The sequence below is a fragment of the Lissotriton vulgaris genome, chromosome 7, assembly GCF_964263255.1.
Source record: "Lissotriton vulgaris chromosome 7, aLisVul1.2, whole genome shotgun sequence".
NCBI lineage: Eukaryota > Metazoa > Chordata > Amphibia > Caudata > Salamandridae > Lissotriton > Lissotriton vulgaris.
The window spans coordinates 341,404,985-341,417,451 of record NC_141695.1 but is presented as its reverse complement, the minus strand read 5'-3'; the positions used below and the strand labels follow the sequence as shown (position 1 = coordinate 341,417,451).

At 47.2% G+C, this 12,467-nt stretch overlaps 1 protein-coding gene across 1 annotated transcript in view; it reads right to left on the bottom strand.

The window, feature by feature from the left end:
• Positions 1-12,467, bottom strand: part of LOC147701538 (tubby protein homolog) — a 132,567-nt gene that overhangs the window by 84,132 nt on the left and 35,968 nt on the right. The window contains exons 2-3 of the mRNA XM_086928670.1: positions 9,102-9,146; positions 5,914-5,965 (exon numbers count right to left, since the gene is read on the bottom strand). Of these exons, the coding sequence (XP_086784796.1) occupies positions 5,914-5,965; positions 9,102-9,146 (97 nt within the window). The remainder of the gene's footprint in view (positions 1-5,913; positions 5,966-9,101; positions 9,147-12,467) is intronic.

The following is a 12,467-nucleotide window of genomic DNA, read 5'->3' as shown; positions in this document are numbered from 1 at the left end:
CTCAACCCCTCACCCTCACTCACCCTCACCCTCACTCACCCTCAACCCCTCACCCTCACTCACCCTCAACCCCTCACCCTCACTCACCCTCACTCACACTCACCCTCACTCACCCTCACCCTCACTCACCCTCACCCACCCTCAACACCTCATCCTCACTCACCCTCAACCCCTCACCCTCACTCACCCTCACCCACCCTCAATCCCTCACCCTCACTCACCCTCACTCACCCTCAACCCCTCACCCTCACTCACCCTCAACCCCTCACCCTCACTCACCCTCAACCCCTTACCCTCACTCACCCTCACTCACCCTCACTCACCCTCACTCACCCTCACTCGCCCTCACTCGCCCTCACTCACCCTCAACCCCTCACCCACCCTCACTCACCCTCAACCCCTCACCCTCACTCACCCTCAACCCCTCACTCACCCTCACTCACCCTCACTCACCCTCACTCACCCTCACTCAGCGCAACCACAGCATCTTCACTAAATATATTTAATAAACTTTAAGCTATTGGCAATATAAAATAAAATCCATTTTATTTACGTATTAATTATTAATTGTTTTTTAAAGCCATTGATTTTTTTTATATCAATACATATAAGTCACATATAAGTCCCGTTAATACAAAACATGTTGCTTTACAAATGCTAGAGGTGTCACATTTACAAAAATTATAACTATTGGCTTTGTAAAGAAGAAAGCTATTAATTTAGCTATTTAACTCACTCACCCTCACTCACCCTCACCCTCACTCACCCTCACCCACCCTCAACACCTCATCCTCACTCACCCTCACCCTCACTCACCCTCACCCTCACTCACCCTCACTCTCACTCACCCTCACCCTCACTCACCCTCACCCTCACTCTCACTCACCCTCACTCACCCTCACTCTCACTCACCCTCACTCACCCTCACTCACCCTCACTGACCCTCACCCTCAACCTCACTCACCCTCAACCCCTCACTCACCCTCACTCACCCTCACCCACCCTCACCCTCACTCACCCTCACTCACCCTCAACCCCTCACCCTCACACAGTGCAATAGGTCTCGGAGCATTTGAGTTAGAGCTTTTAGAAATGTTTATGGCTTTTTTTTTTTATTCTTTAGCATTGGCTACAGGAAACAAAAATGCTAAAGATTTACAAAAAAAGCCATAAACAATTCTAAAAGCACTAACTCTAATGCTGCGAGACCTATTGCATTTCCAATGCTTGTTTACATTGCATTTCATTGCAATTACAGTTTTTTGCTATTTATTGCCTCAGTGTCAAAGGCGCTGTTGAATTGTGCTAATTCAAGGCTTGCCAATGAATCAAACTTGAAAGGAGTTGGCATTGTCTTTGACCCGCAGAATACACTCACAGTCTGTGCAACAAGTGTCTAACCTGCTGAGCTATTTTACCAGGTAAGCACGTTTTTTCTCCACCTTTTCTGTGAAAAATACTGCGGAAACCTGATGCCAAGCTCTTGGGTTCTGGATAACCTTTTATATCATGCTGCCCCTTAGTTGCACGTACTGCGACAATGGTAACACCCTATTAAAAGGTTAAAGAGCAGTGTCATGGGTAGAATTGGGAACTTATGCTTTAACTTATGCTATGTTACTGAGCACAAATAAGACCTTCCAGCTGTTAAGAAAATATAAAATCGTGCACACCCAGCAACCATATTGAAGGGAGTTACGCTAGAAAATGAATGAATTTCTGCTACTGAATTAAAAGGACTGTGCAAAGTACAAGGAGGAAAGGAGGAATATATGATTATTCAACGATTTCAAGTTCCACGCATGCCTTTACCACGCGAATTTTAGTTTGCATGTGTCTTTTGCACGCAGCATTTGACAACGCATGTTTTTACTCCGCAATCATAACGTTACGAAACATCTGACGTCCAATTTACATTTACATAATGATACTGATAGGCTACGAAAAAATTTATGATACTGATAGGCTACGAAAAAATCGATGTTTTAAACTATAATAAACAACAGATTCCCTTACATTTTATTTTTATTTTTTTCATAATGCGCTTAATTAATACCCTAATTTACAAAGGTTTGATTCTTATCTTACCCCTGTACGTCTTTCACCATCAGCCCTTTCTTCCACCGACCACGGAAACAAGCGTCAAAACACGTCTATCAAAACTGATAATGGACTTCTATTATGACGTGCTCTTTTCCTTCATCGTTTTGAGGCATTGTAGAGCGTTTTTTTTTACGTTTTCTTCTTATTTATTTATTATTATCCGCTTGGTTTTTCTTTTGGGGGGGGAGACCCCCCCCCCCCCCCCCCCCCCCAGCCCCCCAAAGCCAGGAAGGAAACCACTCGCGTGGTAAAGACGGTCGTTGAAAGCTTACGCGTGGGAAAGACCTTTGCGTGGTGAGTGACGCGTGGTAAACGTTATGCGTGTTATTTGCTTGGTAGTAAATGATGTTTCCCGGAAAGGAGCACCTATCTCATACGTCGGCAGCTGGATTCCACGCTCTTTTGATGTCAGCGAAAGACCGATAATGTTTCTTTGAAGCCTTGTACGCTGACTTCTAACTTCTTTATCATAATAGGGACCTTCAAGTTAACTTTGACCTAGCCAAGTCGTACTCCCACGGACTAATTCTAAATTTCCACGCGATACCTTGAATGGTAAAGGGTTTTTGGTGGCACTCTAGGCATACTGATGTCGCTTGAAGGTCGTTGCCCATACGGACTTGTAGAGATATTCAAGGACTACTGAGTAACCTCAATCGGGAATAAACCTACCGTGGTGGACCCTAGGACACACAGATATATATTTCTTGAGCCTTGAGAAAGCGGTTCACCGACAAAACACGTGTCAGCTGTTTATGCTCTGCAACTGTGTGTTAATGGTTTTGGAATCTATTGTACACTTGTTTATGTTCTTGCCATATGGATTGATGTGATTTATGATGTACTAACGTAATTAAATACAATACTGACTTTTAATGGTCAGTTGTTACTTTTTGTGGTGCTGCTGAGCTCTGTTTCCGCATCATTCAAACGGATGTGTATGGAGGAAGGTTTCTCCCTACACCAAGTGACATTGTGGATGGCACAGTGTTGACATTGAGCACACCAGTTTACGTATGGTTATATACTTGTGCAAACTACAACAGAGGTGTGGACTGTTCTTCTTGTAACCACTGCCATTATTGCATATATTACAGGCACATCACCATACCCAACCCTCTCTCTCATTGCAAGGCTGTGATACATACAGCTTCTTCCTCACATATACAATGACACCATTTGGAAAATTCCGCCTGAGACCATTTTCAAGTCCCTCACCTGAACCCTCACAACTTCAGCATCCTAGCAGTCAATGCCATTTCTCATTAGGGTGACCAGAATTTTAAAGCCCCAAAACAGGTCATTTCACAAAAATAGAAGAACTACAAGTTTTTTTAAACCAAGCACATAGAATGACAACGCTATTCCGCACAGGATTATAGAAGAGGCAGTGAGAAAATAAGAAAAATTAAATTTTTAAAGCCAGTATCATGCCTGCTAATTAAATTGCTTTCTTATAACAACTTTTAACTATTCCTGCTTTGGAATACACAAAAAGTCACCCCCACCGTTTTCTGTCGGCTGTGCTGGTGACGGAACGGTTCCGTCACGGCCCGCTCGCAGCGCCTGAGCGACGTGAATTCCGCTTCTGAGCTGACGTTCTAAAGAGCGGGCGGGCCATGACGGAAACGTTCCGTCACAAGCACAGCTCACCCGCGGGCCGTGACGGAGCGGTTCCGTCACGAGCACGGGAGCGCCGCGCGGCCCTGCCTCCCCCTTAGCGCTGCGGCGGAATAGCCGCCGCAGCGAAGGGGTTAAAGACCATTTACTTGTTAAAGAGGCTTTGTTGTTCTTTCACCCTTTCTTAGAGCCCCTGCATCTCCACTCAATACACATACACACAGTGCCGTACCAGGCCCGAGGGACACCAGAGTATTGTAGACATACACAACGTGCAGTGCCAGGTCTGAGGGACACCAGAGTATTGCAGACGTACACACAATGCAGTGCCAGGCCTGAGGGACACCAGAGTATTGCAGACGTACACACAGAGCAGTGCCAGGCCTGAGGGACACCAGAGTATTGCAGACGTACACACAGAGCAGTGCCAGGCCTGGGTGACACCAGAGTATTGCAGACGTACACACAGAGCAGTGCCAGGCCTGAGGGACACCATAGTATTGTAGATGTACACACAGAGCAGTGCCAGCCCTGAGGGACACCAGAATATTGTAGGCATACACACAGTGCAGTACCAGGCCCGAGGGACACCAGAGTATTGTAGACATACACATAGAGCAGTGCCAGCCCTGAAGGACACCAGAGTATTGCAGACGTACACACAGAGCAGTGCCAGGCCTGAGGGACACCAGAGTATTGTAGACGTACACACAGAGCAGTGCCAGGCCTGAGGGACACCAGAGTATTGTAGACGTACACACAGAGCAGTGCCAGGCATGAGGGACACTAGAGTATTGTAGACATACACACAGAGCAGTACCAGCACTGAGGGACACCAGAGTATTGCAGACGTACACACAGAGCAGTGCCCGGCCTGACGGACACCAGAGTATTGCAGACGTACGCACAGAGCAGTGCCAGGCATGAGGGACACTAGAGTATTGTAGACATACACACAGAGCAGTACCAGCACTGAGGGACACCAGAGTATTGTAGACGTACACATAGAGCAGCGCCAGCACTGAGGGACACCAGAGTATTGTAGACATACACACAAGGCAGTGCCAGGCCTGAGGAACACTAGAGTACTGTAGACATACATGCAGAGCAGTGCCAGCCCTGAGGGACACCAGAATATTGTAGGCATACACACAGTGCAGTACCAGGCCCGAGGGACACAAGAGTATTGTAGACATACACACAGAGCAGTGCCAGGCGTGAGGGACACCAGAGTACTGTAGAGATACACACAGAGCAGTGCCAGGCGTGAGGGACACCAGAGTACTGTAGAAATACACACAGAGCAGTGCCAGGCGTGAGGGACACCAGAGTACTATAGAGATACACACAGAGCAGTGCCAGGCGTGAGGGACACAAGAGTATTGTAGACATACACACAGAGCAGTGCCAGGCGTGAGGGACACCAGAGTACTGTAGAGATACACACAGAGCAGTGCCAGGCGTGAGGGACACCAGAGTACTGTAGAAATACACACAGAGCAGTGCCAGGCGTGAGGGACACCAGAGTACTATAGAGATACACACAGAGCAGTGCCAGGCGTGAGGGACACCAGAGTATTGTAGACATACCCAATGAGCAGTGCCAGGCACGAGGGACACTAGAGTATTGTAGACATACACAATGAGCAGTGCCAGGTCTGAGGGACACTAGAGTACTGTAGAGATACACACAGAGCAGTGCCAGGCGTGAGGGACACCAGAGTACTGTAGAGATACACACAGAGCAGTGCCAGGCGTGAGGGACACCAGAGTACTGTAGAAATACACACAGAGCAGTGCCAGGCGTGAGGGACACCAGAGTACTATAGAGATACACACAGAGCAGTGCCAGGCGTGAGGGACACCAGAGTATTGTAGACATACCCAATGAGCAGTGCCAGGCACGAGGAACACTAGAGTATTGTAGACATACACAATGAGCAGTGCCAGGTCTGAGGGACACCTGAGGTTTGTAGACATACACACAGAGCAGTGCCAGGCACGAGGGACACTAGAGTATTGTAGACATACACAATGAGCAGTGCCAGGCGTGAGGGACACCAGAGTATTGTAGACATACCCAATGAGCAGTGCCAGGCACGAGGGACACTAGAGTATTGTAGACATACACAATGAGCAGTGCCAGGTCTGAGGGACACCTGAGGTTTGTAGACATACACAACAAGATACCTGAATGTCCAGCCGCTGTTGCCTCAGGCTAAGATGCTCATCGTCGGTCATGCTGCAGTAGTCCAGAGTGGAGTAAGATTGGTCCCATAAGGAAAAGAGAGAAAGAAACTGGTTTGTAAAAATGATTATCAGTGTAAAAACCATCTATCGACAGTGAACGCATCTGTAAGGCACCTGGTGGGAGGATCGACGCAAGTCATTTACAAGCTTTATGTGTCAATGTGTCCATCGTTTCTGCTTGTAGACCCATCATGTTGGTGGAGCTTCTAGTAGCAGTGGATTGTTTTACTGCTGTGCCTGCTAGTGCAGTCACCGCCTCCCTTTCCCTTAGTGCACGTCACAGGCCCAGGAGCACACAGCGCTGGCAGGAGCATTAAGCAGTTGCAGAAGCACAAGGCAGAGCAGGTACAGGAGCAGAGAGGATGGTACAGGGGCAGAGGATGGCATGAGCAGAGAGGATGGCACAGGCGCAGAAGACCAGCTTTAGGAACACAGTGCCGAAAGCAGGATCAGGCCAACCAGCTGCAGGTGCGCACCACTTGGACAGGAGCGGGATTTAGTGGCTGAAGAGCATGACATTGAAAGGAACAAGGGCCAAGAGGAAGAAACAGGGCCACTTTTTGTGATGCTCCATGGTGGAGGAGCCTGCTCCATATTTACGAGACAGCACTAAGCCACTTTTTTGGGCTTAATGTTTCCTTGTAAATATCGTTCTTTTTAATGCTGTTTTCCACATTAAACCGGGCATGCAATGGGTGTTGCTGAAGGCGTTCCCAGCAACATCCATGGTATTTTGACACTGCCCCAGACTTAGAAGAAATCGTAAGTCTGAGGCAGCACCAAAAAGTTACGCCGCCCCAGCGGAGGTGTAAGGTAAGCACAGCGAGGAGAAATATTTCCATTTCTCCTCGTTTTCCATTTCCTGTGTGCTTTGCAGCACACAAAAAAAAAAGAAAAGGCCTCTTGTCATTGTTTTTGTGCAGGAAGGTTTTTCTTCCTGCACAAAAATAATCATCCCTGTAACGCAGGCACCCTTGCACCATTCCTGCCCTTTTCCTTTGCAGTAGGGCAGTGCAGCAGGAAGGCCTCATAAATTAGACCCTGTGTGTCCAGGTGTAATAGCCAGGGGTGTGAGGTTGGGTACAGGATAACAGGACAAGGTTGTTCAGGGCTCAAAAGAAAAGGATGAATATAGGTGTACAAATGAGGACTAGAACTACATGGCAAGACCAGGATCATGAGGTTGTAAGTTAAAACTCTGAAAGCAATGACTGAGGGCCTTTTATATGAGCCCTTTACGCCGCTGTTACGTCACTACCTGTGATGCCGTGGCAGCATAAAATATGTGGCACATTGCACCCTATTTACAAAGTGACGCATCTAGGCAGATGCGTCACTTTGTAAACCCCGGCGCTACATTATACCTGCGTCAGGTATAATGTATGCAGGGTGGACATTCCCCCGCAAGAAACCCTCGTAAGAATTGGCGCAGTGAAGTCTATGAAATTTCACTATGCCAATTCTAGGACGCCACTGCGTTAAATCCTTATGCCTGCGTGTAGCAGGCGTAAGGAATGACGCAGGCCTTTCGCATGGGACTTCACCCATGAGAAAGGACACATTGCTGGAGTTGCATCTGTTTTGAGACACACTCCAGCAATGCACCAATTTTGCGCTGACGGATACGTCAGGAATACTCACGTACCTGTAAATCCTTGCGACACGGAGCGCCGTACAATAAATACGGCGCAACCATGGTGTCGCAAGTATGGAACTATAATAATTTCAAATCACATTTTGTTAAAAAGTTTTAAACTTTTGTCTTTCAAACTGTTGTCTTTTTCTAACTTTCGTTTTCAAACTTTCGTTTTTTCAATGTTTTATTTTCTAAATTTCAGCTAATAAAATAATGGCATGCAAATGAATGACAAAGAGAACACGAGCAGGTTGGGATCAACTGCAGAAGCTGAGGACGGGAAAGGGAGCAGCAGAGATCCTACCTATTTCGATCGAGAAGCGACAGCGTCACCTAGAGGCCGTGAAGGGAATTGCGGGAGAAATAAAGAGTAAAATCACAGGAAGTGAATGGAAATAGAGAAGCAGATAAATGAGGGGAGGGAGGAGAGTTGCAATGGGGTAAGCTCGGGGTGTGATAGATCAGTGCGCAGCGGAAATAATCATAGGGCAAGGAAAAAGGAAACAGACATTAGGGAGATAGAGTCGGGACGACAATATTCTAGTGTTGGGGCAGATGACTCTAATAATGTTGAGGAAAATTAATACCGGGGTCAGAGAGGCTACCCAGGAGGGCCAGGAAGATGCCCAAGGAGACCCGGAAACTACGCAATAACCCGGGTAACCTTTCAAGAAGGCGCTGCGCCAGAAAGAATGGGACGGCTTGCAGCACGGACGAGTGGGTGCACCGGAAAGTCAGATAATGGCCGTACTAGAGTGTCAGGGGTAGGCTGAGCAGCAGTAGGATGAGGAGGATGACTGTGGGAATGAGGGAACAAGGGACTCGGTCAGGAGTTAGATATCAAGGGCCTCATTTATGAGAAATGACGCATCGCTGCGTGAAAGCAGCGCAGTGCGCACATCTTGCGACATTCCTGATGCGTCAAATTTAATGTATGACGCATCATGTCGCAAGGAGTTACAGAAACGTCAGTATTTCTGACGTATCTTTAAGCGCAAAAGTAACGCATTGCTGGAGTGTGTCACAAAAGTGACGCAACTCCAGCAATGCGACCTTTCACATGGGGCAAGCCCCATGTGAAAGGGCCTGCGTCAGTCTTACGCCTGCTGTGAGGCAGGCGCAAGATTTTGACGCAACAGTGTCCTAAAAGTGACGCAGTGAAATCTCATAGATTTCACTGCGTCACTTCACCGACCCTTCCTTGCGTCAATACGCCCCCCTTGCATACATTATACCTGGCGCAGGTATAATGTGGCGCAGGGGTTTACAAAGTGACGCATCTACCTAGATGCGTCACTTTGTAAATATGGCGCAACAAGGCACATTTTTTACGCCACTGGTGAGTCACAAAAAGTGACGCACCGGCGGCATAAAAGTGACGCACAGCCTCATAAGTGAGGCCCTAAGAGTTAAACTGCAAGAGGATTGAGGTAGTGAGGTGTATATGAGACCCCCAAACATCAGTGATGCATCACAAAGCAACGGTTCTTACCACACAAAAGATGTCAGCGAGCTACCACATAAGTGTTCGTCAGACCTAGAGGAAGAAAGGAAGGCATACATGGTTATCACTTTGCACATAAGGTCACAGCTCTCTGTCCTATCTCCAAATTACAGAATTTTCATTTCAATAATCGCATGCCTCTTCCATCCCCAAACGAGCCTCACCAGCAATGGCATAGCCAGGTCCAATGCCCTGCCAAGCACAGCTGTCCTGGTAGGTAATAAAAGAAGCAAGAGCTAAAGTGAAGTGGACTCTTCACCACCCTGAGCTCCGGTGTCACTGCACCTACTGCACCTATGTTAGCTACACCCCTCCCCCGAAACGCCTTTCATCCCAGCCCCCAGGATCCCTAGACTTGCAAGCTCACCAAACTCTTCCATTACTGCCACAGGACCTCCGGCCCCATGCCCCAGGCACACTGCCTCCTGTAGCAGCTCAATGATTTTCAGCCTCATCCAATTCCCAACAGGTTGTGTTAGAAATTGCATTTGAGAAACGAGCTGCCCTTCCTAGCATCTGGCTGTAGATAGCGTTAGCTGTTGGATGCCAATGCTAATGCGATCCGTGCAGGGCCACAGAATATTGCAGACGATTAAAGTGTGCAATTGACTCAGTTGTGTAGTTGATGTGAATTGTAGGTCCTAGATAGTAATTTCATACGTCAAAATGTCACAGACATTGAATAATTGTGTTGTCAGGTGTCTGCTAGGAGTATTACAAACAAACATTTCTTTGTAGGATGAACCTACCTGACAGATCAGCCGTCTGGTTGCTAAAGACTTCTCGGGAACATTCTGAAAGCTGACCTAAGAATGCAATCCGCCCATTGCTTACCCTTGGTTTTTAGGTCTCGCTGAAGCCATCCCGTTAGGATGCTTTGGCGAGATTAAAGTGAGGGCTTTGAAAAGTGCACCCAAAGTGCGGATCGGGTACACTGCATGTGAGCACAACCACGTGCATTGTGCACAGCTCCCATTTGCCACCAGACACTTCCACTACGGTCGCTCGCGCCGCAATCCGCCTCTGCTGCCACACGCATTCAGCTGCACACCCCCTCACTCCCCATATGCTGGATCACCAATGTCCCTCCCACCCTTCCTTTGATCTCCGCCGTGAGTTCTCACAGGCTCCTCTCCGCCCCCTTCCTTTAATGGCCCTCCCTCTCCACCAGCACAGAGCGCGCATCGCTTGTTTCTTTAACCTTTTCAGTCAGAAGACAAGAGTTCTCTGTGAGCAGGAACCTCGTCGATTCAAAGAACTTGGGGAATAGGTTTCACACAAAACCGCTGTGCACATGTGCCTGCATTTCCTAGCGTTTCAGAGTTAGTACTGTTTGTTTAATTCAACATCAGAGCTTTGTATGGCGGATTTATTTGTGTATTTTTCGTAGTTGTAAATTCCTCCATGCTTTCAAGGCTGAGGGTATCCGGTTTGATTTTGTGATTTTTTCAAGGTTGTTTATTATGCAGTACGAAGCAGCGAAGCTTCCCTACCATTGATGAAGAAAGACTTAGTGAACCTGCAGGTCAGGGGGCTGTGTTGTCGGGACAGCTGAAGAAAGAACGCTTTTTTTACTAGATTTTCCAGGCCACACAGCTTCAGGCACTTATGTTGCTAAAGCAACTCACCGTTCGCCACGTGCAAGGACACTGGCCCTAAACACGAGCGTTGCCGCTCCGAAAACCTGAGTTCAGACGTTAAAAGACAGGAGGATGGCAGTGGTCCCACAGAGATCCCGAGAGGGAGAGCAGTATCTGGCAGGCTGCGGCAGATGAAGATAGGAAGCATCTGCCTCTCACAGACTCCTTCCTTCTCCTGCAGCATCAATCTCGTGGTGGGATATAGGCCAATGTCTGAAAACATGACAAGCCTCAGACATACTCTGTTGGACGTGATGTCATTCCGTAGACCCACGGTGGAATAAACTGCGAAAGCAAACTATAGACATTGCTCAAGGAGACATGGAGGAAGGAGGGAATCGCAAAATCCCAAACAGCAAAAAGACGTGGGTCTCATTACAACTGAGGGGGTAATTCCGCTACAAATGAAGCCAGAAATAACAAGCAGAAAATAAATCTGTGTTATTGCACAGGCTTCTTTATGTGATCCACAAATTCTGGAAGAATTCCACGAGGATTGAACAGATGAATATGCCATCACACATGTGGTAGTACAGTGCCCATGCGATATTACCATATTCCATGAAATTTTGATTTCGAGATTTTTCTGTATGAATCAGCATTAGAAGCCCAGGCCTGGTCACGTGGGTCCAGTTCTTGTAGGCAAAGCGGCGCAGAACCGAGATTGACTCTCTCTCTCTACACCCCTCTCTTTACACCCCTCTCTCTTTACACCCCTCTCTCTTTACACCCCCTCTCTACAACCTTCTCTCTAAACACCCTACACCCCTCTCTCAACACCCCTCTCTCTCTACACCCCTCTCTCTCTACACCCCCTCTCTACACCCCTCTCTCTACACCCCTATCTCTCTACACCCCTCTCTCTCTACACCCCTCTCTCTCCTCACCCCTCTCTCTCTACACCCCTCTCTCTACACCACTCTCTCTACACCCTCTCTCTCTACACCCCTCTCTCTACACCCCTCTCTCTACACAACCCTCTCTCTCTACACCCCTCTCTCTCTACACCCCTCTCTCTCTACACCCCTCTCTCTCTACACCCTTCTCTCTACACCCCTCTCTCTCTACACCTCTCTCTCTACACACCCCTCTCTCTACACCCCTCTCTCTACCTCTCTATCTACACCTCTATCTATCTATAGCCATCACTCTGTCTATCTATCTAGCGCCCTCACTCTATCTATCTGTCGATCCCCCTCACTCTATCTATCTATCTATCTATCTATCTATCTATCTATCTATCTATCCAGTCAAATCAAAATAGTCTTTATTCGATATTTTTCAATCATAAAAGACATTTACAAGTTCATCCCCGCCCAATAGATAGTAAGATCCACAATTGATCGTTTCAACTTTATCTAAAAAAGAGCTTACTAGCTCATTCATGTTTACAAAGATTAAATATATTATATTAAAAAGATAAAACAGTATAAAAAAGGTAATTCATTCAATGCTAGATACATCGGTTTCTCAATACAATTTACAAAATCGAATAGCAGCATTTAACAACTGGCCCTGGGGTTATTGCAAACTCATTTTACGGGCCCGAATTATCCACATCCAGTGTAAGAATTTAGACATGGCTATAACAAATGACTGAGAAGTATCAGTTCTTAAAAGCCACGATCTTCTAGGTACATTATATTCTGGGCAGGCAAACAATACATGTCCAATATTTTCCCTTTGGTCAGGGCAAAAAGGGCACACCGAACTT